The 25,322-nt window shown below is 37.7% G+C and overlaps 1 protein-coding gene across 1 annotated transcript in view; it reads left to right on the plus strand.

Annotated features, from left to right (window-relative positions):
- hip1 (huntingtin interacting protein 1) overlaps positions 1-25,322 on the plus strand; it is a 57,399-nt gene that overhangs the window by 26,029 nt on the left and 6,048 nt on the right. Inside the window, 26 exon segments of the mRNA XM_048161141.1 lie at positions 1,390-1,453; positions 2,702-2,844; positions 5,212-5,268; positions 7,085-7,165; positions 7,732-7,808; positions 7,940-8,001; positions 10,291-10,431; positions 10,634-10,691; positions 10,821-10,896; positions 13,931-14,074; positions 14,156-14,253; positions 14,367-14,439; positions 14,850-15,033; positions 15,702-15,790; positions 16,342-16,458; positions 16,564-16,665; positions 19,393-19,587; positions 19,771-19,918; positions 20,028-20,114; positions 21,368-21,409; positions 21,412-21,474; positions 22,022-22,158; positions 23,570-23,680; positions 23,785-23,843; positions 24,657-24,750; positions 24,838-24,938. Of these exon segments, the coding sequence (XP_048017098.1) occupies positions 1,390-1,453; positions 2,702-2,844; positions 5,212-5,268; positions 7,085-7,165; positions 7,732-7,808; positions 7,940-8,001; positions 10,291-10,431; positions 10,634-10,691; positions 10,821-10,896; positions 13,931-14,074; positions 14,156-14,253; positions 14,367-14,439; positions 14,850-15,033; positions 15,702-15,790; positions 16,342-16,458; positions 16,564-16,665; positions 19,393-19,587; positions 19,771-19,918; positions 20,028-20,114; positions 21,368-21,409; positions 21,412-21,474; positions 22,022-22,158; positions 23,570-23,680; positions 23,785-23,843; positions 24,657-24,750; positions 24,838-24,938 (2,603 nt within the window).

The following is a 25,322-nucleotide window of genomic DNA, read 5'->3' on the forward strand; positions in this document are numbered from 1 at the left end:
TTAAATTTAAATTATTAAAGAGCCCCCCCAACTCTCTGACCCCCCCCGAAGGTCATTGTGTAATTCGCACCCTGGGGTGGTCCTTGAGAAACCTGGAAGGATTTTTCCAACCTTCTGTCTTTTCTTCATCCTTTTTCCTCATGTTTGAGATCACAGCTGTGACTTAATGAGACGCTCATCCCACAGATCCATCTTGTCTACACAAAGCCATGCCTTGTCACCTATAACAGTGTGTCTGGCAGCAGAAGCCGGCACAGGGGATGAAGACTGAACGCTGTGTGTGTACGACGCCACTTTTATATGCACTACAACAGCATTCTCTCAGCATCCTTGCCAAATTTTCCTGTCAGGATGATCTCTGGCCTCTTCAACAAAAACTTTTTAGGTTTATTTTTGCTCCAAAGCATAATATGCAGTATTTCAATAAATATAACAGTATTTCTCTGTTTCAAAACCTATGCTCCCTTTCAAAAGTTTGGGGTCGGTACTAGAAATGTTATTAACAGTAAAAACTAGGGGTGTAACGATACCCTCATGTCACGATTCAATACATATCACGATACTACTATTGACATACTCCAATAATATTTAACAAAAAATGTAGTTAATTAAAATTCTAAATTTGGTATTATATTGGGGGTGTACATGAATAGGCTTGGACTTGGTGCTGGTAACTCAATGCACAGATACACGTGATGCGATTAGAATTGGCCAAAATACTTTTTAGAGAGCTTTTGCATTGAAAGTACACTGGTGCTGCCTTTAAGAACTGTTATTTTAGAAGTAAAGTATTTGTTCAATTCTAAAAAAAAGATTCTGGCAGTTAGAGGAAGTAAGACTGAGAGACTTAACTGCCACACCTTAAATTGGCTTGTGCAACCATGTGCATTATCTGATGGGCCGATAAGGGTTCATTACATTCAGCTGACCATGATGAATATGTGATGCTTGTTTAAACAGGAACACTGTTTACGTTGTGAAGGTACCTAGAACTGATGGTGGTTTGGCATCTATGACAGTTACATAGGGAACATATGGCGAGTGATTTCAATACCTCTCTCAAGTTTGTTCTGCTGCTGAGCTCTCAACAACGTGAGCATGTATATATGGTTGAGAGATGAATCATAAACTATGAGGATGTAGTCCAAGCGGTAATGGTGTTTTAGGTCATGCTGCCTGTTAAACCCTCCTTGAGCTGAACTTCATTAGTATTCAGTGGCAGTTGCGCAGCGGTGGTTAAAGTTGCTCAATAAGGCTCTAGTGAGACACTAAAACTCACTGTTTCCCTCGGTACACAGGAACACTCTTCTGCCATGAGTTGGTTTTTAATCTTTAACCCTGAACGAAAGGCCCAAAAATGAAATTTCCTTCTCTCTTTCTCTTCCACAGGCAGTGAGCATCAACAAAGCCATCAACACACAGGAGGTTGCTGTCAAAGAGAAGCATGCCAGGAATATCCTTTTGTTTGTGTTACCCTGAAAGAGAAATACTGTATTAAGGAATGTGAGGTAAAAGAGAATTAATGCTTGTTTTACGATGAATAAGCAGGTAGCACCACCTCAAAATTGCCAAATCGCAATATATTGGTTATCTGCATCACCAAATAACCATAATTTTATTTAGTCCATTGAATGCCCTACTGTTTAGATACCTCAAGCTAAGATATAGGTACCAATATACCTGAAAACTTAACTTTTTTTTTTAAACTAGCCTTTTTTGTTTCTTAATTTAATTAATGTTTTTTTATTTGATTATTTTATTTTGAGGTACCTCATTTTTATATATTTTATTTTATTTTATAATTTTGAAGGGATTTTAACTTGCTTTTGTTTAGTTTAATTCATTAATTTTATTTTATATGTTTTATATGTAATATTATTTTATTTGTAGTTATCTAATTTGAGGTTACTATGAGGCATTTTATTTTATAAACTTGAAGATCATTTAAACTTATTTTATTTTAAGGGGTCTAATTTGAGGGTAATATGAGGTATATTTTTTTATTATTTTTATTTTATTTTAATGTAACTACATTTTTTAAGACATAGAACTCCCTATTTTTTGATACCTCAAGTTAAGATACTAGGTACCAATATACCTGGCAGACCTATTAATCTATATATTTATTTTATTTATTTTATTTTGGTCTCTGATTTGATAGTAATATGAGGTATTTTATTTTATTATCAATTAATTTAATTTAACTCCCTACTTTTTAGATACCTCAAGCTATGATACTAGATACCAATATACCTGGCAGACCTATTAATCTTTATAGTTATTATTTTATTTTAATTTAGTGTCTAATTTGAGAATAATATGAGGTATTTTTATTTTATATATTTTATTTTATTGTTTATTTTATTTTATTCAATGTGTCTAATTTGAGGGTAATATGAGGTCATTTTAATTTAATTTAATTTAATTTAATTTAATTTAATTTAATTTAATTTAATTTAATTTAATAATTTTTTGGACATTGGACTCCCTACTTTTTAGATACTAAGATGCTAGGTACAAATATACCTAGCAGACCTATTCATTTTTATTTTTATTTTATTTTATTTTATTTTATTTTATTTGCTACCAGTATACTGGACAGACCAATTAATCTGCCAATATTTGGCCACTTTGAGGTTATAAGCATTTGATTAAGATGATTCAGAGATGCAGACTTTTTGTCCTTGACTGCTGTATTCACCATGCATATTGGGCACGCATCATGAGAAGGGGGCTCACACATTCTGGCTTGCAGTCAACCGCCTGCCCCTTTCCAGCAATGCAGTGCTCTGCTGGAAATTTTGCCACGTCTTCCACAAGCTGCTGAGGGACGGCCATCCAAACGTGAGTACATACTAGGGGTGGGAATCGGAGGGTACCTCACGATACGATACGATCACGATAAATGGCTCACGATAACGATAATATCGCGAGTCAGCGATTCTGCGATAATCGATATATCGCTAGACAATCCTATAATGATACATCGCGATATTGGTCTTAATATGAAAACAAAATGCACGTGAAAAGGTTAAGTGCAGGTTAACGGATAAATCCGATCTTATATGTACATTTAATAGAGTTCACGTCACCGAAAGCAAGAAATATGAGGTGCATTTTATTGACCATCAGTTAATTTCAAAATCAAAGACTGCAATAGGAGAGAGCGGCAACAGCACTGGTATAAGGTCTCATTACTTTTAATGAAGATAATTGTGTGTTATGCGTCTGCGACTTACTTTCACTTTCACATGCGGCAGTTTGCGCGTCAGCTTGCTGAAGAGATCTGCGGCGATGTGTGATGCAGTAGCGTTGTCATATCTGACTCTCACATGTTTCAGTTTTAGTATTTTTGGGAGAAGTAAAATTTACATATGTAGTTTCAACAACCAGATGCCTTTAGACTGAGCATAGACAGTTTTGACTGGAATGCGTCCCAGACCATCTCCTGAAGTGGTTTGAGCGATCGGATTTAAATCCGTCTCAAATGCGTATTTAGGCATTTAGACCTGGTCTTTTCACGATCGGATAGCTATCCGATCAGAGAAAATGCATGAAGTCACCAGGTCCAAACAGACCCTTTGACGTTCTTCAAGCGCTTAGATATACACGGGAGCGTTCGAAAGCAGGCGTCTATCAGAGGATCCCTAATATATGCTTTCAAATGCTCCTGTGTATATCTAAGCGCTCGGTGAAGAACGTCAAAGATGTCTACGACTGTCACATCAATGGTATAAAAGTGCGTCAAGACTTTGAACTTAAACGTGGCTGGGGCATCTATTTTACTCACACTGCTGTCCGCCATCCTGTTAATAACCTCTTTTTCTTAGGTTAGTTAACTTAAGTTCACGTTTCCCTCATTCATGTGTCGAGCGCCGCCTTGAAGTAGGACGCTTTGAGCAAAGAAATCTATATATAGCGCTTTATTTTTTTTTAAATTAAAATATCGATATTTGGCGCAGCGATACGATTCTCGTATCGCACAGAGAAGGATGACGATATATCGCCATATCGATATTCTGTCCCACCCCTAGTACATACAGCCCTATTATCTCTTACACATCTAATTCCACCTCACTCTCACTTTCTCTCAGTCTGTTAGTCTCTTGATATCTGCCTCTCCCTTTGATTAATTTATTTTTCTCACACACTCAAAACAGCTCCCCAGAGTAAATGCAGAATGCATCAGTGACACGTGATGTGTGTGTGTAATCCATATTGAGCTATCCCACATTGACTCTCACAGCTCTGTTACAAAAAATTTAATCAGCTGTCTTAGACAGCATTTTAAGGCATAATAGGCACATCCCTGATTCAAAGTCTGTTCAAAAAGGTAGGCAGCAACATCGTGTGACCATTTCAAAGCAGGCAAATTTCAAAGCAGCACTGCACATAACCTATGCAAAGTAGTTAGCACCAAAATGCATTGTGATATTTAATTTTCATATTGAGAACTAATTTTCATACTGAGAACTATTAAAAAAAATAGTTCAGTCTAATTAAAAAGACAGTGTTTTACCCAATATTTGTGTGTGCTGTGTATTTGTATGTTTATTAGTTTATTGCGCTGTTAGCTTTGCAACATGCTAACTTCAAACTCTATTCTTGGAATCAATTGTAAGTCAAGTCTCCCTTGCACCTCACATGAGGAGGTCTGGCAGCTGTATATAAAGCGTTCCAATTCAGTTACATATTAGTAGGCCAGACAGAATATGATGATTTTCCGCATGTTTTTTGTGTTAAGTTTTGGGAAAACTCTGCAGAATGGATTTAAACCTGGTAAAATTAAATTGGTTAAGATCTAAGGCACCAATATGTCAGACAGAAAAATTAATCTGTTTACTTTGAGGTTTTTGGAAATACCAATAGCAGTTTTTTATTTTATTTTATTTTATTTTATTTTATTTTATTTTATTTTATTTTATTTTATTTTATTTTATTTTATTTTATTTTATTTTATTTTATTTTATTATTTTGAGGGTAATATCATGAGGCATCTTTTTTATTTTAAACTTGAAGAAATTTTAAACTTGCTTTTATTTTATTTTAGGTATCTAATTTGAGGGTAATTTCATGAGGTATCTATTTTTTCTTTTCTGTTATTTCGAGGTATCTCATTTCAGGGTAATATCTTGGGGTTTATTTTATTTATTTAATTATTTTTTTAAAATGCTGTCTCAACTCTTCCTGTCTCTATTTTTGTCACCTCAGGTCATTAAGGACTCCATGCGGCACAAGGCGGACCTGAACGACATGAGCAGGATGTGGGTAAGTGCATGAACACAAGTTGTGGCTGCTGGTTTTAATGATTCCCCTCTAAAACAGAAGCTCGCTCAATATAACTCTCTGTCATTATTGAATGTGGCCTTGTCGAGTTCCCTTGAGTTTCCATCTCATTGTGGAAACTGTCAGCGGGTTGGTCGGCAAGCCGTTTCGTTATTGCTGATTGACAGCTGAATAGCTGGCATTCTGTGTATGAGTCAGACACAATAAACTCAGCACAGAGATGATCTGTAATTAGCTAACGATGACGCGAGCACGTATTTGTCACTCTGGAGGAACGCTTACAGAGCTTTACTTGTTGTGAGTGTGAAGTGAGCTTTGGAAGATATCAGGAATGTTTGACTGGTAGTCAAACATTCCTGATATCTTGCAAAGCTCACTTCAAGTTTATATCTAATAGATCTGACAATATATGCCAAATCTTTCTTTCCGTTTAATCCAATATATATTTAAGCAGTTTACCATTTCTCTCACATAGCATAAAAAAAGCTGTCACATTACAGATATATGATATATCGTGTTGGGATGCATGATTTGGTGGAAAATCTAAATGCAATTTTTCTGATAAATTTTCTGACTTTTTTTCTCATAATTGTGAGTTTATATTTCTAAATTCTGACTTTATAGTGCACAATTGCGTGAAATAAAGTCAGAATTCCGAGATATAAAGTCAGAATTGCGATATAAAGTCAGAATTGTGTGAATAAAGTCACAGTTGCGAGTTATAAACTCAGAATTGCGGGATATAAAGTCAGAATTGTGAGATATAAACTCAAAAAAATCTTTTTTTTCCTCATAATTGGACTTTATAACTTGCCATTGCGAGTTTATATCCCACAATTGTGAGAAAAGAAGCCGGAATTGCAAGGTTATATCTCGCAATTGTGAGAATAAAGTCAGAATTGCGAGAGGAAAAAAAAGTCAGAATTGCAAGTTTATAATGCGCTATTGTTAGTTTATAACTTTACGATTCTGGCTTTATTTTTCACTATTGTGAGTTTATATCTCAATTCTGACATTGCAACTCCCAATTGTGAGATGTAAACTCGCAATTCTGACCCTTAAAGCTTCTCTTTTATTGACAACAGCTGGTTTATAGGCACTTCTTATTACAAATTTGGGAAGATAGTTGAAGTATTTTGCTTTCCCAAATGCACATTATAAATGTCCCAGATGCAGAGATGAAGTTCATGTTGAGCTGCATGTACTGCGAACCGAGCAGCTTTGAGACTCTGAAAGCTTTTTTCCGATTAATTGTGCATCCCTAATACAGTGGGTTGTGAATGCCGTTTCATGATAATTTTAACTTGATTGTCAGCAATGTAAGTGTTTCTGATGCAGTTTACGATCAGCTGTGTATCACCAGCCAACGGGAAGGGTCAGATGGAACATGCTGAGAAGCATCTTTTGTTTACTGGAAAGACCTTTAGTTGCATCCCTCTGATAAAACACTGCAGGATTACTCAGGAGAAACATTTCCTGTGAACAACTCTGTCCCCTTCCTGTTATGATGTCACAGTAAGTGGTGAAGGGAACAGGAAGTGAAAGAATGAGATCATTATCTTGACTTGCAGCTGGCCGCATTATGGTGTGTACACCAAACATGTAGACAAACACACATCCTGACCTTAATCTGCCTCATATGACTCATACTTTGAGTTGTGAAGTGAGCTGATGAGCTCAGAATGAGACAAGGACTCATTAGCTGCTACTGCTTTTTTGGAAAGGCAATGACATCATTTTCTTTTAAAGCGTTCAGTCAGTGTTTTTCTTGCTCTCACACTTCATTCTCACTTCTCAGGGTCATCTGAGTGAAGGCTATGGGAAGTTGTGCAGCATCTACCTCAAACTGCTCATCACCAAAATGGAGTTTCACATCAAAGTGAGTGACTGAAGCCTTGAAGTTGATTTCAGCAGAACAACTCTCCTGCTCACATGTCCTCTCTTTAATTCCCAGACTATTTCAAGTCTTTATTCAGAGTTCACAGATATTTTGTGCCTCCATGACAAATTATTTTTAATAATTTCAGTCTTACACACACACACAGGTTTGTTTTTGTGAATTGTGGGGACATTCCATAGGCGTAATGGTTTTTATACTGTACAAACCGTATTTTCTATCGCCCTACACCAAAACCTACCCATCACAGAAAACTGCACATTTTTACTTTCTCACAAAAACTTATTCTGTATGATTTATAAGCCTTTTGAAAAATGGGGACATGGGGTAATGTCCTCTTAAGTCACCCTTTCCTTGTAATACCTATGTCATACCCATGTCATTATACAAATTTGTGTCCTGATATGTCACAAAAACAATACAATACAGTGTCATTACAGGAATGCAGGAAATAAAATTGTATTTGTCAAGCCATATCTTGGGTATTATAAAAACTCTATGCTGTCAGACTCTCACAAATATTACATTTATCCCACTTGCTTTCCCAGAATCCTCGTTTCCCAGGCAACCTTCAGATGTCAAACAGACAGCTTGATGAGGCAGGCGAGAACGACGTCAATAATTTGTGAGCATTGTTTTGTTTCTCACAAGCTTTGTGTTCTCTCAGTCTGTTTTATTAAATAAAGCTCCAAAATTGCTCTGTCTGATTATGGAATGGGACTTAATCATGTTTCCCTTTCCTCTCAACACGTGTAGCTTCCAATTGACGGTGGAGATGTTTGATTACTTGGAGTGTGAGCTGAATCTTTTCCTCGGCGGTAAGTTTAAGGTGGAGAGCAGGTGTTTGAACATCAGCAAAGTCCTTTCACTTGGCTATTTTCTGAGAAGGTTGTAGGCAGGCAAATACAGCTTCAATCTACTTGAATAGAGAAAGACTGAAATCTCTGTCAAGATTATGTTTGAATAACATGCCAAGTAAGCAATAAAATTAGACTTTTTTTTTAATCTAGCCTTTAGATCACACTAATAAAGTAAAAAAAGGGGTGACATCTCTGTTGGTATAGATATATCTGCTGAAAATGCAGTAAAATCTAGCTGGAACACTGATAGATGTCAGTGTACTCTGCTGGAAGCATTAGGGAGTATTGTTGGCTGAATTGCATAGCTCGCTGGCACAGGAAACCACACCTCTGTGTGCTGAGAAGACAGGGTCTCACAGGAGCCTGCATCACTGATCACCAGAGAGATGGATGGAGGGAGGGAGGGAGCATGGGGATGAATGTGAATGAGGAAATGGGCAATGAGAGGGATAAATTGAGAAAAACAGCATGTTGAAGGGAATGGAGTGAATGAAATTTCATAAAATGAAAGAATGTAACTTACCAAATGAGAATGGAGGCTGTTTAGAGTATTTTGAATGTAGTTTTAAACTGCCCCTATTTTTTTTTAATATTACCTTTCTTGTAGTGTGTAAAATCGCTGTTTGTGAATGTAAAATATCTGCAAAGTTTTAAAAGTCAAAGTGCAAAACAACTTTCTAAAAGAAAGAATCAATTCTGAACTGACGAAAACGACTAAACGAGTCATCAGCAATACCAGTCTCACTTCCTGTTACATATCTGCACTACAATGTAACAATATAATGCCAGCTTATGGTCTTCATCACCTGCCCGCGAACAACGTCTAGTTTGACCTGCCCTAAAACACTGTAGTTGTAGCTGAGGCATGGAAGAGTTTGGTTCATTTTGTCGACAGGTCAAGTAGATGGCGTTTTCTGCACTGTGAATCCACTTTGCATGCACTTAAAAAGGATGAGGACTCGCTCTGGAATTGTACAGTAAAACCAACACCATCGTTACTGTTCGTATCACTGTGTATCAAGTGCTGAGGAATCCTCCGGAGCTGAAATTCAGATATGGTAATAGGCGTTTAGTTTCTGGCTCACGCTGTAAGTGGTAGACCAGGGGTTCCCACACATTCCTGGAGCCTCCCCAACACCATGTTTTCTATGTCTCCTTAATCAAACACACCTGATTCAGATCAGCAGCTTATTAGTCGAGACTTCAGACCTGAAATGGATATGTCAGACAAAGGAGACATGCAAAATGTGCAGTGCTGGGGAGGCTTCAGGAATGTGTTTGGGAACCCTTGTGGTAGACCAATTACAACTGACTGGGCCATTTGACCAATCAGAGCAGAGCAGGCTCGCTGAAAGGAGGGGATTAGAGGGACAGAATCTTCGAACGAACCATTTTCAGGCTTTTTGAGAAATGAGGTGGTGTGCAATGTATATTATGTGAAAATTAAATGTGCATTTAGCGATTTTTGAAAAATGCTGTTGAAAAGTGGATCCGACCGAGCACCAAAACACACTTGTAGCCAATCAGCAGTAAGGGGCGTATACACTCATGATGGAGCAGGAAATTGCTTTTACTTATTGATGACATAATACCCTCGGCCATCAGGCACAGCAGATTCCTCCATAGATGTTGCCTGTGTTGAATTGCGTGTATGTAAATGTGGGGATGGAGGCATCAAGATAGAAGTGTGATCCTTTTGGGTAGGCGTGTTTGTTTTGGTGATTTCAAGTATCAACAGCGTTTACATTTTTTTTTTTTTTTGACCTTGGATGCATGTAAACGTATTGTAGAAGGCCTCCAAAACAAAATTAGGAACCTGTAAAACAGCATAAAATTGGCACTTTAAGGTAGTAGGGTATCCCCTGGTTTCACAGACAAGGCTTAAGCCTAGTCCTGGACTAAAATGCATGTTTGAGTTGTTTTAAGTGAAAGCAACTTGCACTGACATATATCTTAAAATCTGTCAGTGCAAATTGTTTTGTCTAAGGATGCACATCGGTAATGTTTTTTTCTAAGGCATGTTTTTAAAAGATACTTTATCCTGAGGCCTAATCCTGACTTAATCCTAAACCCTGTCTGTGAAACCATAAAGAACCAAAAAATAAGATATAAATAATAATAAATTCTGTATGTATAAAGAATTTATGATAATAATTGTTTGAGAGTGAGAGAAAGGTAATTATTCTATTAAAAAAAAAAAAAAATTTGTATCAGTGAAATGATTGGAGTTTGTTTGTTTCTTCTCAGTGTTCAGCTCGTTGGATATGTCTCGTTCCGTGTCTGTGACGGCAGCGGGTCAGTGTCGTCTGGCCCCTCTTATACAGGTCATTCTGGACTCTAGTCATCTATACGACTACACCGTCAAACTGCTCTTCAAACTCCACTCCTGTGAGTCCATAAACCACATCTTTCTCTTATTTTAATTATTAAATATGTTGGGGTTTGAAAGTTTTAATTAACGGAATTTAATAAAAAATAGAAAAACCAAGTGACCAAGTTAGTAACTAATGGGGTAGGACTTAATGGAGGGTAATTTTCTTTTGCTTTTTCTTGTTGTGTTGGACATTGAGCGCTCTCTTGTGTCCTCCAGGTCTGCCAGCAGATACTCTGCAGGGCCACAGGGATCGCTTCCAGGAGCAGTTTAAGAAGTGAGTCTATCAGTCACTATTCAATCATACAGCTGAGTTGACTTCACACAGACTGCCGCTATTTTATTCTTTTGTCATTTCTCACTCTCTCTCAATCTTTCCTCTCGCTCTGTTTCTCTCTCTCTCCAGGCTGAAGAGTCTGTTCTATCGCTCCAGTAACCTGCAGTATTTCAAGAGACTGATTCAGATCCCACAACTTCCTGAGGTGAGACTCCTGCATACCAAACAGATTCCTGCCTGACCTGAGTCCAGAAATACAGCTAGTGGAAAGAAATTATGTAACTCATTTGCATATCTTCCTGCTTAGTTTCAACTGGAGTCCATGAAAATGCTTCGGGTGGTCCTGTAAAACAGTATATAGAGTTTTCTTCAATTTTCATGACAATTTTCATGATTTAAAGTAACATTGAAGAAAATGTGAGCTTTTTTTTTCATTCAGCATTTTGACCAGCCCTACATAATGACATTGGCTCAACTAAAATTATGAAAATTATGTCCATTTGGCAGCAATATACAGCCTAAAGATAATAGAAGTTATGTGGTTAGTAGGGCTGCACGATATTGAAGATAAATGTGATATGCGATAACTCGTTTACATTGCGATATGATAATGCTTTAAGTGTGTTAAATTTAAATTATATTTAAATATACTTAAATACTGAAAATAATATAACCAACCTGCATGCTTCACATTCTTTTTGTGAGAAGAGGGCATCCCTAAAACTTCTGAAAGTGAACAGCAGTGTTTTACTGTAGCATTTCATAAAAAATTAAGTGTCATTTTAGCGTCATTGTAAACGTTAGGGTTTCAGATAGGCCATTGTTTATTTAACAAGAGAAATTGAATAATCAAATGTAAAAAAAAAACACACTGATTAGGCTTCACAGTATGAATTAAATATACTGATTCTTATTAAAGCTACAAAAGTTATTCAGTCAAGAGCAGTGAGTGATTTACTCTGTGTATTGTTGTTTGATTAACATTAAGCACACAGACGGAAGCAGGTTTATTTGGCTGCTGTCACTTTAAGAGCTGCACGGATCCAATATATTGTTACACGCGCGCTTTTTTTCTCAACTGTTTAGTCCACTTAAGACATAACTGACTGTGTTTACGTGAATACTCACTAAGACGAGCATTTTGACACAATTTTGTGTGTATTTGGCCATATAAGCTGCAGAAGAGAACTGAAATTGGAATTACGTGCTGTCTGAGAGGCGGCTTCCTGTGTGCGTGAGTACATCTCTTATTGCGCCTAATAACATTAGACTGGACACATGACTGTTACATACCTGTGATATGCTTATTCCCTGCTGTCTGTGACGACCTAAAACTTTTCATAATCTTTTAAAGTATTAAAATCATTCAGTTATCATAAGCCGCTGCGATATGCATATCACGATATGTACATTTGCACTATTTCGATAATTTCAATATATCGTGCAGCCCTAGTGGTTAGGAAACATCATATATTCAGTTAAGCAGACATAATGAACATGTTAGGCTATGATTACAGCTTGTGAGTGTAAGAATTACAATTCAAGGCGTAACCATGTTTTTTTTTTTTTTTTAAATAAAGCATAAAGAAACAGAGCAGTGAAGGAAATTCTAGGTCTAATTCTAGTTGGGAAATAACCATTTTTGAACTATTTGCAAATAATATTTGCTTTAATTTGCATTAAAATATGCATGCATGTACTTTTATTTGATGCCTAATTTGTCAAATTACGATAAACGTAAAACGTTTGTCTTGTCACACTCCGTTAGGAATTACATGAATCATGTCCATAATTTAACATTTCTATCGCAAAATCTATCTATCTATCTATCTATCTATCTATCTATCTATCTATCTATCTATCTATCTATCTATCTATCTATCTATCTATCTATCTATCTATCTATCTATCTATCTATCTATCTATCTATCTATCTATCTATCTATCTATCTATCTATCTATCTATCTCTATGCATGCATCAAAATATGCATGCATGTACTTTTATTTGATGCCTAATTTGTCAAGTTTTGATAAACGCAAAATGTTTGTCTTGTCACACTCCGTTAGGAATTACATGAATCATGTATCCTAAATGCATATTTTCAATTCAAAACGGATATATTTGAGAAAGAGAAGTTGAGTAGTTTTCATCACTGGATGTTAATGTCCATCTTTTAACATTTTTATCGCTCTATCTATCTATCTATCTATTGACGTACTAAATGTTTCACTATTTACATCTTACCTCACTCTCTTTCAGAGTTAAACTGATGCTTCACGGAATTCACTCTGCTTATGTGAACTGTAAACCCCGCCTACTTTGATTTGATTGGCCTTCTCAATCATTTTGACATTGATGAGCACTGTTATACTGCTGAGGCAGACCAGTCACCAGACTAAAAATGTAACTTTTAAACCTTTTTGTCATCCTAACAACATATTGCAATATTGTACAGATAGCTGCAGAGCAGTGCAAGAATTTCAGATATTGGGCGGGACGATTTGGCCATTTCTAATTATTTGTCTATGTCTCAATGTCTATGGTGGTTACAGCTCTTTTACAATCTAAGGATAATATTTGAAAGTTTTGTATGTCAATCCTGAGTTGACATTATCTGAAATCTTTGCAAAGGCTTGATCCAAACTAGGGCTGGGTATCGATTCAGATGTCTCGATTCTTGATTCGATTTTCTGATTCGATTCACTGAGCTCTTCGGGTGTGTGTGACGCGCACACAAAACTTCTCACACAGCACACGCGAGTTCTCTTTCACTTGAATGCTTAAATTGACAAGGCTTGAAAATGCGTGCAAATGATAAACTTTCGTGATCGTGCAGCGCTTGCCCGATCGGGACACTCACAGTTCCTTCAACTGTCCGGAATGTCTTTCACGCTGAAGGGCGCACCTGTAAAAAGAGAAAACAATCCGCCATGTTTAGCAGTAGCACTGAATGAATGAGAGTCCCCGACCCGCTGTAACATCACACAAGGTAAATAAGAAGATGACATCTAGTGGAGAAGACTAGTAATAAGATTAACGTCAATCAGATATAATGTTCAGTGATTGCGGAAATAAATAGGCTATGAAAAAAAAAAAATGATTCTTGGCTTTTGAGAATCAATATTGAATCGACCACATTTTAAAAAACGATTAATCGAAATATCTGTTTTTTTGCCCAACCCTAATCCAAACTGGAGCTGGCTTCCTTTCTTACAATTGCTCTCCCTTTCTCTTCAGAATCCACCAAACTTCCTGCGGGCGTCAGCCCTGTCCGAGCACATCAGTCCAGTGGTGGTGATTCCAGTGGAGTCTTCGTCCCCTGAAAGTGAACATGTAGTAGAGACAGAAGACCTGGTTGACACAGACATCCCGCCTTTACCGGTACCACACGCAATCTCAGTATTGAAAGCTCTCATGTATACTTTCTTTAAACTTGAGCATCTAAAGATTTATCTCCATTAGAGCGCTGTGGACAGCAAATTCGATGACCTTTTCGGCACCTCGGCTGCCACCGACCCGTTCAACTTCAACAGTCAGAACGGCATGCGCAAAGATGAGAAGTAAGACTTGAAGATACTGGAATATAATAAGTTATAAGAAGCTCTTTGAGTTTATAAGACCATGATGACATGATACAGATTTTGATGATATGAATCCGTATCTCTCACCTTAGAGACCGTTTGATTGAGCAGCTCACAGCAGAGCTACAGGCCCTGAAAGAGGAGCTGGAGTCCTTCAGATTGGAGGTAATGAGCAGGAGATGAGAGGAGAGGATGTAATAAAATATATACACCCACACATTACCGTTCTAAGGTTTCAGGGTCAGTCAGATATTTTTTTTCAGCAAGGATATATTAAATTTATACATTAGGTATACGTTAGGTCATGAATATTTGCCTAAAAGTCATGGAAATTTATTGGTAGAAATGTGTGTGAACCCTGCATGCATTGGGTCAGAGGTCACTCTTCTGCTGCAAATCGATGCGTACTGCTGTCTGCCGAAAGCTAGTTATTTTAGTTTTAAATATAGATATTTTTCTTACAAAAATCAGTGTAAATGTAGTGTACAGTTAAAGACTGTACACTATTGTACAAAGAGAAGTGAAAATGAAAGTGAGAGAGATGTGTCAATAATGATTCTTTTGGTCTTTCTCAGAGTGGCCGTCTTTGTCAAGCACTACGTGGGCGTGTGAACGAGCTGGAGGCGGAGCTTGCAGAGCAGACTCACCTGAAGCAGCAGGCGCTGGGTGAGAGCGAGTTCCTGAGGGCGGAGCTAGATGACCTGCGCAGGGTCAAAGAGGACACCGAGAAAGAGCAGCGCAGCCTGAGCGAAATCGAGAGTAAGAGTTTGGTGTCCGTTACCATATGCTTCAAGTTACAATATTTTTGTCTGAAAAAATTACATTTATTTCAAATATTGTACTTGAAATGAGACATTTTTATTAAATGACCCTGTTAGTATTCAAAGGTCTTGGACTGTCATCAGTAATTTAAGGCTTCAACACAAACCATTGTTCTGTTCCTCTTTCGTTAAAAAAAAAAGCTTTCCTTCCTCTTCGGTTTATTTACAGTAACTGGTTTACCCCAAAATGTTGCTTTTTTTTTTTGGAACGTCAGTAATTCTTTTAAAATCACTATATACAGAAGTGGGACATTTTATGGACTGAACCCTCAGCACCACTGAACACCGTGTTACAGGATATTAAAGGGCCGTTCTGAGTCCGTACAAATGCAGGACCGAGATGGATGTCCTTTTAGACAGTCTGTTTACTCTCTGGAGCTGAGGAACACAGCCAGAAGGGACTCAAGTCCACAGCAGCCACTGATCAAACGCTAATAAACCATGTAGTCAACAGTCCAATTCACCAGCAGACAAACATACAAAGGCCTGTGTTGACTCTCTCAGTGGTGCGAACTGCCAACTGTTCTGAGAAACAGAGTAAAGTCTGTGGCTTGTGTTTTTGATACTTGATATATTAAGTAATTATTGTGTTTGTGTTTTTTGCAGGAAAAGCACAAGCAAATGAGCAACGCTACACCAAGCTGAAGGAGAAATACACAGAGCTGGTCCAGAGTCACGCTGACCTGCTGAGGAAGGTAAATTAATGTCCTTACATCTCCATTCAGATCACACACTGGCTGTATATGGATGCATTTAATTTTTTATAGGGCTAAATAATCACATTAACATTAAGTTTTATAAAATTGTTCAAAAGTTTGGGGTCAGTAGGATTTTGTTTTTGAAAGAAGTCTCTTGCTCACCAAGGCTGCAGTTATTTGATTATAAATACAGTAAAATATCTGTATAATCTGTGTTTTCTATGTAGATGGAGAATTTGCATACTGCACACATAGTGTGCACACTGCATACTGCTTGCTTAAGCTCCAGCATCAGGCCTGTCAGTAAACCTGCAGGTGGTTTTTGCTCCTACACCAGAATCCTTTCCCAGCAGACTCCATTTCAGATGAAACTTGGCACTGTGTTCCTCTGCCACACTTAAGCTGTCATCACTCTCGCTCTCATACAGCAGCATGCTCTAAACCCACCGCAGTGCCATCCAACAGTGCATGCCATGTCCTTGGGAAAGGAACTGGTTCAGTCAAGCGTTTTGACTGTGCTAAACTGTACATGTCTATGTGTTTCTCAGAACGCAGAGGTGACGCGTCAGATGACGGTGGCCCGTGCCGCCCAGGACGAGGTGGAGAATGTGAAGAAAGAGATGCAGGACAAATTGAAAGCCGCTCAGGACTCTGTCAATCAGCAGGTTGGACACAAACCACACGCACACCCTCTTCGTAGACACACTCCCTCTGCCCGATGTATCTGTAGTATGCTTGTCTTACACTTCCCTATGTATGTGCACGAGTAGGAAAAGGCTCAGTTAGAGCAGCTTCAAGCTCTACAAGCCGAGCTCATGTCCAGCAGAACAGAACTAGAGACCCTGAAGAGTACCGTCACCTCCTCCCAACAGGTGGGACCTCACCTTCCTTCACCCATCGTTCTCTTCCTCTTCACCTCTGTCATGAACCTTTCTCCATTCCTTGTCCAAAATTAAAGAAACATAATAAAATGTCAAGCAGTTCTTGACACATCTTAATGCTTTAGCTGCACAAAATTGGAAAAAACTGACGTTGCGATTTTTAATTTTTCTGCAACGTATATCGTGAATCGAAGAATTACAGGAATATCCACCAGATGACTTGAATGGCTCTGTTTGGGAAAAAATAAATCATTCTAGAATGAGTGGGTAATTTTGTAAATAAAACAATTTAAAAAGCTGAAAAATGCGATTTTTTTTTTTTTTTTTTTTTTTTTTTTATATACTTGTGAAGAGTATGAACCATCCTTTTTGGGCTAAACATTTTGGGAATATTTTTTTTCTTGAAATTTGGGTGTTTACACTTTAATTTTACTCTTTACAGGAACTAATACAGACCTCTTTCAGTAACCATGAATTGAACAGAGTAAAAACAAATAAAATAATTGAATATACTGTATTAAACAAAATAAGATTTGTAACTCTTGTACTGTACAAGATTATTTAATAATACGAGTATTTAATAAAAGTAACTTCATGGTACATCTTAGGGCTGGGACAATAAATTGATTCTTGATTCACGATACAATGATTCACGATCCTCTCTTGAATCGATTCTGAGCTTAGTGCCATATGCTGTTAAAAACTATGTGCTTTAGAAACTGTAGCTTTTCTTACACACACCATTTAAACCTAAAATAATCATTCATAAAGTTATAAAAATAAAGATGAAAATTGCACTGTCATATAGATTTTTATTTAGATATATCGTGCAGCCCTACTTCACGCTCTTCCATACAGCCCTGTTTATCTCTCGACCCACCACAGGATCCATATATCACTGTCTCTGCAATTAGTCCAGCGCAGGTTGACATAGTGATTCTGTGTTAGCATGTGGGGTCTGAATTACCCAAGTTGATATGTCCAGACTGCATGTGGGAGTTGATATGCCACCCTGCTTCCCCCTCCCATCCTACTTCCTTCTGTCTCCTGCATACCTGCTGCAGCACCTCCACAGCTGCCTCACTGCCTCTGGCAGTTGACTCGACTAAAGACAAATATGTATTAAGATACATTTAACATCTTTATCATGACTGTATCAGTTCACTTTATAATTAATGCTTTATTTGTAAACCAAAACTCAGAAACGAGTTAGCATTTTAGCACCTCATGTTCTAACTTCTTGTTCACTTCCGGTGCTAACAACAAAAAACACTTTTTTTGAGATCCTTGTTAGGAGCCCTATCATACACCCAGCGCAATGCGGTGCCAGGTGCGAGGCAAGTGTTTTTTGCTAGTTTCAGCCCGACGCAGTTATCATTTTCACGTCCTGTGCCTCGTTTTTTAAATAGCAAATGCACTCGCTCCCATTTGTGCGGCCATGGGTGTGCTGGTCTGAAAAGGTGTGTTCAGGCGCATTGTTGGCGTGTTGCTATTTTTTTAGGCAACTGAAACCTGGGGCCTGTTTCAGAAAGGAGGTTAAGTGAAAACTCTGAGTATGTTAACCCTGAAATGAGGGAAACTCTGGGTTTTCCGTTTCAGAATGGGAGGTATGTCAAACCCGAGAAAGCAGGGTAAGTCAAGCCTGTTTCTGAAAGAGAGGTAACTTATACTCAGAGTCAGTTACCATGGTAACTTATTCTGTGAACCTAACCTGGTCAGGAGCAGGTTTTCTTCAGTAAACCCAGAGTTTCCTTCGGTCTCCTGCCCCTTTTTTAAGTGCAAGTGATGTTTAACTAGTTCATTCATTCATTCACACTGCAAAAATGCTTTTCTTACTGAGTATATTTTTGTCCTATTTCAAGTACAAATATCTAAAAATTGGATTTTGCATATATGAAAATGATATAAAATATTTAGTCTTGTTTCCTGGGGGATCTAAATTAAGTGCATTTTACTTAAGTACAATGATCAATATCTACCAGTTTGGTAATAAAAATAATCTTAATGCAAACGGAAAACAAGATCATTCGGAGTGTCTATTACTAAGTACAAATTTACAGTAGCTCCGCCCACCAATGTCAGACCAGGTTAAAATTGGCTCACGTTTCATTGGCATTTAATTTCAATGAAAATGAAGAAAATGTTCTAAAAGTGGAAGTAAATTGCCTAACGATTGTTTAATAATAATAATAAAATAATTTACACTCTTATTATTGCATCCTGTTAAATTATTATTATTTTCTCCTCCTTTTTTGCATGTGGGATACCATGAAGATGAATATTGGTTCAATAACTTACCGTTCTGCCAGTTTTCACCTTTGATATTATAACAGTGATAAGAATTAAACTTGCATTGACCCAGAAGTATGCGGACGTCATTTTGTCACATGCTGTTGCCGTGGTGAATCATAATATCGGAGCTCCATTGATGATGGCTTTTCATAGTTGGGGTGCACGCGCTTAACTCAGAGTCAACCTACTTAGAGTCGACTGAACTAACTCAATTAAATTGTTCTGAAACAGAAAACTCAGTTTCCCATCTCAGAGTAAGTCAACTCAGAGTTCAAGTTTTAACTCAGAGTTGGTTGAACCTCCTTTCTGAAACGGGCCCCTGGTCTAAATTCAGGCACTTTAGATTGTTAAAATAGGGCCTTAGATCTTGTAATTCATGTAATGATAGACGGCTCTCACTGAACTTTATTCTCTCTCTTCATGTAGTCAAATGAGCAGCTCAGTACTCAGCTGTCTACTTTAGAGGCTGAGAAGGCGGGGCTTTTGGAGACTGTATCTCAGAAGGAGGCGGAGTTGGCAGGTTTGGGGGTGGAGTTAGAGCGTGTACAGAGCAGTCTGACCAATGAGAGAGAGAGTGGTGTGAAAGCTGCTGAGGCCCTGCAAAACCAACTCAATGAGAAGGTGGGATATTGTATGTTTACTATTGATTTTATTTGTTCAGTTATAATTGTGGCTTTGTAATAGTTCAGATTCATTATACCAGAAGCTTTTAGGAGCTCACAAGCATATAGACTTAGTCTCAAAGATAACAGAAAAGGATTAACTGATTTTATCTAATTGTTTTGATTGTCTTTCTATCTGTAGGAGAGTCGTGAGCAGGCTTTGGAGAGCGAGTTGGTGTCTCTGCGCTGGGCGGCTCTTCGGGCAGCTCTAGAGGAGGCTGGGAGGATTGTACAGGACAGCCTGAATCAGCTGGAGGACCCCGCACACATCAGCTGCACCAGTTCAGCCGGTCAGTGACTAGCTCAAATTACCTTGACAACCCACACTGATTATACCATACAGCTGGAATTGCCCTACGAGAGCGTAATAAATATTAAAGGACCTTCTTGTGTGTGTAGATTACCTGGTGTCCAGGTGCCAGGTGGCTCTAGACTGTGTGGAGCGGCTGCAGTTGGCCAAAGACGGCTTTGTATCAGATAACACAGGTAAATTACATGTACATACACTCTCATTTTCCTTCTCAACTAGCATTCATTAATGTACTCTTCACTCCAGTAGTGTTGGGAAAGTTGCTTTGAAACTTTAGCTTGCCAAGTTACAAGTTACACAGCATTTAAAGTCGTTAAATAACAGTAAAGTTAGTCTTTACTGAAATAGTAATTTGCTAAAAGGTAATTAGCTACCTTTAAGCTGCGGTAAGAGACAAATGTCTTTTAGATAATTCTCATTGTACACTACTGTTTAAAACTTTGTGGTTGGTAAGATTTTTTAATGTTTTTGAAAGAAGTCTATTATGCTCACCAAGGCTGCATTTATTTGATCAAAAATACAGTAAAAACCACATTATTGTGAAATATTATTACAATTTACTTTTTTCTATTTAAATATATTTTAAATTTAATTTATTCCTGTGATGGCAAAGCTGAATGATCAGCATCATTACTTCAGTCTTCAGTGTCACATGATCCTTCAGAAATCATTTTAATATGATAATTCACTGCTCAAGAAACATTTATTATTATCAATGTTGACAGCTGTTGTGCTGCTTAAATTTATATTATATGTCACCTTTGATCAATTTAATACATACTTGGTGAATAAAAGTATAAATTTTGTTTAAAAAAAAACATTTTTTTTTTTTTTCGGATTATATACATGTAATTTTTAATTTTCAGATAAAAAAAACAAACAGTTATCTCATTTAGTTTGACTTGATCAAACTTAAGCAATTAAAAAAATAATACAATTAAAGTAAAAAAAAAAAAAAAGCATTGGCAAGCAGTATTATTATTATTACTGAAACAAACTCTCTGAATCAACTTTGACATGAATCCCTTCCCAGCAATACTTGAGACAGAGGAGAACATTCTGTCCGGCTCACTTGCTAGTAAAGCTGTGCAATACATTGTGACACATCTGTGATGTAGTGATTTGTCATACTACGCTGCTACCTTTTGGAAAATTTCTCAGTATTGACGGTTGAGCTGCTTTCACACTACTGAAAACTTTTGTTACTCCCCATCACTCTTCTCCACTCAGCATACACAAGCTTAAAAAATATGCAAGTAATGATATGCCTATATAAATCCATTACTAAAAATGATTTCAGTGCTCCATGAATGCATTCAGACAGCATTTCATCACTTTTATGACACTCAATTAGTCTGTTGAGATAAGAGGCACTCGTATGATCATGTTGTAACTGTTTCACACTGATTTTCATGTATTTGTGTATTAGATGTGTCTGGACTGGTGCGGGCAGTGACTCAGTTTGCTCACCTGGTGGCGATGTCATCGTGCAGGGTAGCGCCACCTCCCACATGGTGCCAGTGGAACAAGCTGACGGTGAGCATGAGACGTCAGTCACCCAGACACCATGAAAATATATTCAAATGAGCTTCTGTAATCACATCAGCACAACTGTTGCATTTCTATGCAAATTCTTTCTTAAGGAAACATTCATTGTTCTTTAATACACTGTATCGGCCAATCAGCATCCAGAACCAGAGCTATCTGTTTGATCTTGGCAGCATAAATGTAATTTCTATTAATAAACTGCTAAATATTTTACATTACCGCTGTATCCACATATAGAGACCTCCAAGAAAATTACTTTTCTGTTTGAGTCAGTCTCCATACATCATGAAGGTCATTAGTGTCAGTGCGGTTCTGTTAATAACTCTGTCGCCGGAGGTCTGGTTGTTTCAGGAGAGGAAGGAACATGACATAACTCAAAACGGCTAATGTGCAGTTCCCACGTGCACAAGCGATCACGTCATGACTGTTCATGGCAGCAAATGTGTGTCTTCCCGAGCGTATGTGGAGAGTCTGCAGGTGACAGATGGCTCGTCTGACTGCTCTCTGGTTTCTGTCTTTGTCTGTCTGTGGGCAGCTTTGGCAGACAATGTGAAGGCGTGTGGCGCGGAGGCCCTGGCGCTGCTTTGCCAGCTTCAGGAGCAGAAGTCTATGGGGACGGCAGACTGCAGCCAGCTGACGTCAGCACTGGATACCGTAATGGCCTTGGGCGAGGTGAGTGTGCCACAGAGAGTCAGCCCTTGTTTTAGCATAGTAAATCAGTGGATTGAAAAATTAGCAGCTTGTAATTGGTAGAGAGAATCATTTTTAGCACTTTTCTTGAATGATTTATATAATCCCAAGACTAGTATGGAGTAGTATGGAACTGCATACTGCATGCCTAGTGTTGTTTTAATATTATTTATCGGTTATTATAGTATTTATTAATATTTTTTATTATCTTTCCTTTTTTTTTCTTTTTTGTATTCTCTCTCTCTCTCTCTCTCTCTCTCTCTCTCTATATATATATATATATATTAGGTTTAGTAATTTAGGCAAGTTTTTTTTTTTGAGTTTAAGGGGGGGTTTCTTTATCTGATATTTATTTTATTTCAACTATTTGTTAACAAAAAAAAATGTCATAGTTGTACTTTCAGTTAACTGCACCAAAAATAAACATCTGTAAGAGAAGCATGCTGCATTGTTGCTTATTCTGCAAATGGCCATCCAATCAAAGTCAAGGAAGGGGGTATTTAAAGGGATAGTTCACCCAAAAATGAAAATCATCTCATGAGTTACTTATATATGACTATCTTCTTTTAGACAAACAAAATCATATATATATATATATAACTAACCTGGCTCTTCCAAGCTTTATAATGGTAGTGAATGGGGGTCGAGATTTTGAACCCAAAAAAATGCATCCATCCATCCATCATAAGAATAATCCATACAGCTCCAGGGGGTTAATAAGGGCCTTCTGAAGGGAAGCGATGGGTTTGTGTAAGAAAAATCCATATTTAAAACTATATATTAAAATAACTAGCTTCTGGCAGACGGTCATTGATTTGCGGCAGAAGAGTGACCTCTGACCCTATGCATGATACAAGGAGGAACGCTGAAGCGCAAGGATAGAGCAAAACAAAACACCGGTCATGAATTAGAAGACTAAAACGAGAAATTTTAAAGAGAAATGTCCGAGGATTTTGATATAAGCGAAGATGAGCTTGAGTTTGTTGCCCAGCCCTGTTTGTTTAAACCGCAAGAGGTGTCTAAGCTTGCGATACTCCTACATCCTGCGTCATACATTGCATCAGGGGTTACTCTTGAGGCGCAAGTCGACTTGTTTAAAATGGTTATTTTGCTTCTTTTTTTTAAATAATGTAATATTTGGCAATCTGATCAATTAAGAGTTGAAAAAGATATATACTGAATATCACAGCTAATATTACTTCTTTTGTCATGCTAAATAAATACAGAAGGTCACAGTGTTCAATTTATATATATATACTGCACATTTTGGCAAAATGTAGGTCATCCAGGTGTTCCAGTATGCATATACATTATTCAGAAATAGATGAGTGGTATGTTCTTATGTTATTTTGAACGCAACCTCTTAGTTAATTCCTCTATTTTCTCCGAGCAGAAGTTGCGTCCTCGGGGTCTGGAACTGAAGCAAGGGGAGCTGGGAGATTTGGTGGAGCAGGAGATGGCAGCCACATCAGCAGCTGTGGAGTCGGCTGCCGCCAGGATTGAGGTGATCAGTCTGTATGATTTTTCTTCTATACAGACAGATGCTTAATAAAACATGAAGCGCTCCAGTCTACTTGTCTAATGTTTTTCCCCTTTGCTCTCCAACAGGAAATGCTCAATAAGTCCAGGGCGGTTGACACGGGAATCAAAATGGAAGTCAATGAAAGGTCAGACTGACTGAGCCACATGTGTTACGCATGTAATGCATATAATGTTTTCATGATTACTGTTACAGTTACAAAAAAAGTTTACTGAATTTATTTTGTTGATATTCCTTAGTGGATTTGAGGCCCGGTTTCACAGACAGGGCTTAGATTAAGTCGGGATTAGGCCTTAGTTCAATTAGGATATTTAAAGCTGCTGTCCGCGATTTTTGGCCCTCTAGCGGTTAATAAACAGAACTGCACGTGTCTTGCGGAGGAACATTCTAGCCGGAGCTACTTTTCTCCATGTATGTCTATGGCGAGTCACGCAGTTACTGTGATACTCTGCGGCGAGTCCTACCAGTCCGGTCTGAAATAGTCTGAATATAAACACTTATTATAAGTGTACCATAATGATTCAGGATAAGACAAAAACACGGTTTGGAAAATGGATTCATGTTGTATTATTATCATTATATAATATTTGTAAATTTTTAACACAAAAAAAGTTGCGAACTGCAGCTTTAAGTAGTTTTTATAAACGTACCCTACAAAAAGCATTACTGGTGTGCATCTTAAGACAAAACAATGGCACTGACATATTTTAAGATATGTCAGTACAAGTTGCTTTCAGTTAAAACAGCTCAAACATGCATTTTAGTCTTGGACTAGCTTAAGCCTTGTCTGTGAAACTGGGGGTGAGTGTCTTAATGCGGAGTTTATTTGCCTTGGATAGCATTGCACGTTTACAATCACCCAGATGCATTAGCCAACCAACCTGTGCATACAAAATAGGTCTGGAAGTATTTAAATGTTGCTCTCTGTCGCCCCCTGCAGGATCTTGGCGTCCTGTACAGATCTTATGCAGGCCATCAAAGTGCTGGTGTTGTCCTCCAAAGACCTGCAGAGGGACATTGTAGAGAGCGGCAGGGTGAGTGAACGTTTTTTTGAAAACTTGCTTTTGTAGAGTTTAAAATGATAGAAACAGATGTTAATGGAGTTTCTGTTGTGTTCACAGGGGGCAGCATCTATGAAGGAGTTCTACGCTAAGAATTCCAGATGGACGGAAGGTCTCATTTCTGCCTCTAAGGCTGTGGGCTGGGGTGCCACCATGTTGGTGTGAGTAATGCAGACAGTGAGAAAATAAAGATTTTCGTCATTTTTGGGGGATACTGTGGTGTAGTGGCCCAATGAAATGCATTGTGTTTTTTTCCAAGTTTCTGTGTTTTCCATTTTAATGGTTTGATTAGATTTTAATAATCAATAGCATATCTAATCAATTGAATCCATAAAACTTTAAAATTGTAATATATTTTTAAACATTTGAACAATAATAGGGCCCTATGCATTTCACAAATTTTGCTTTTACCTTTTATATAATCTGTGTTTTAAGATTTAATACAGATTTGTCATCAAAACTGTGGTAATCAAATGAATTCATAAAACTTATCAACTGAAAAAACAATCCCTTTACAACAAAACATTGCATTTTTGTCAAATAAA

Source organism: Megalobrama amblycephala, linkage group LG16, assembly GCF_018812025.1.
Source record: "Megalobrama amblycephala isolate DHTTF-2021 linkage group LG16, ASM1881202v1, whole genome shotgun sequence".
Classification (NCBI taxonomy): Eukaryota; Metazoa; Chordata; class Actinopteri; order Cypriniformes; family Xenocyprididae; genus Megalobrama; species Megalobrama amblycephala.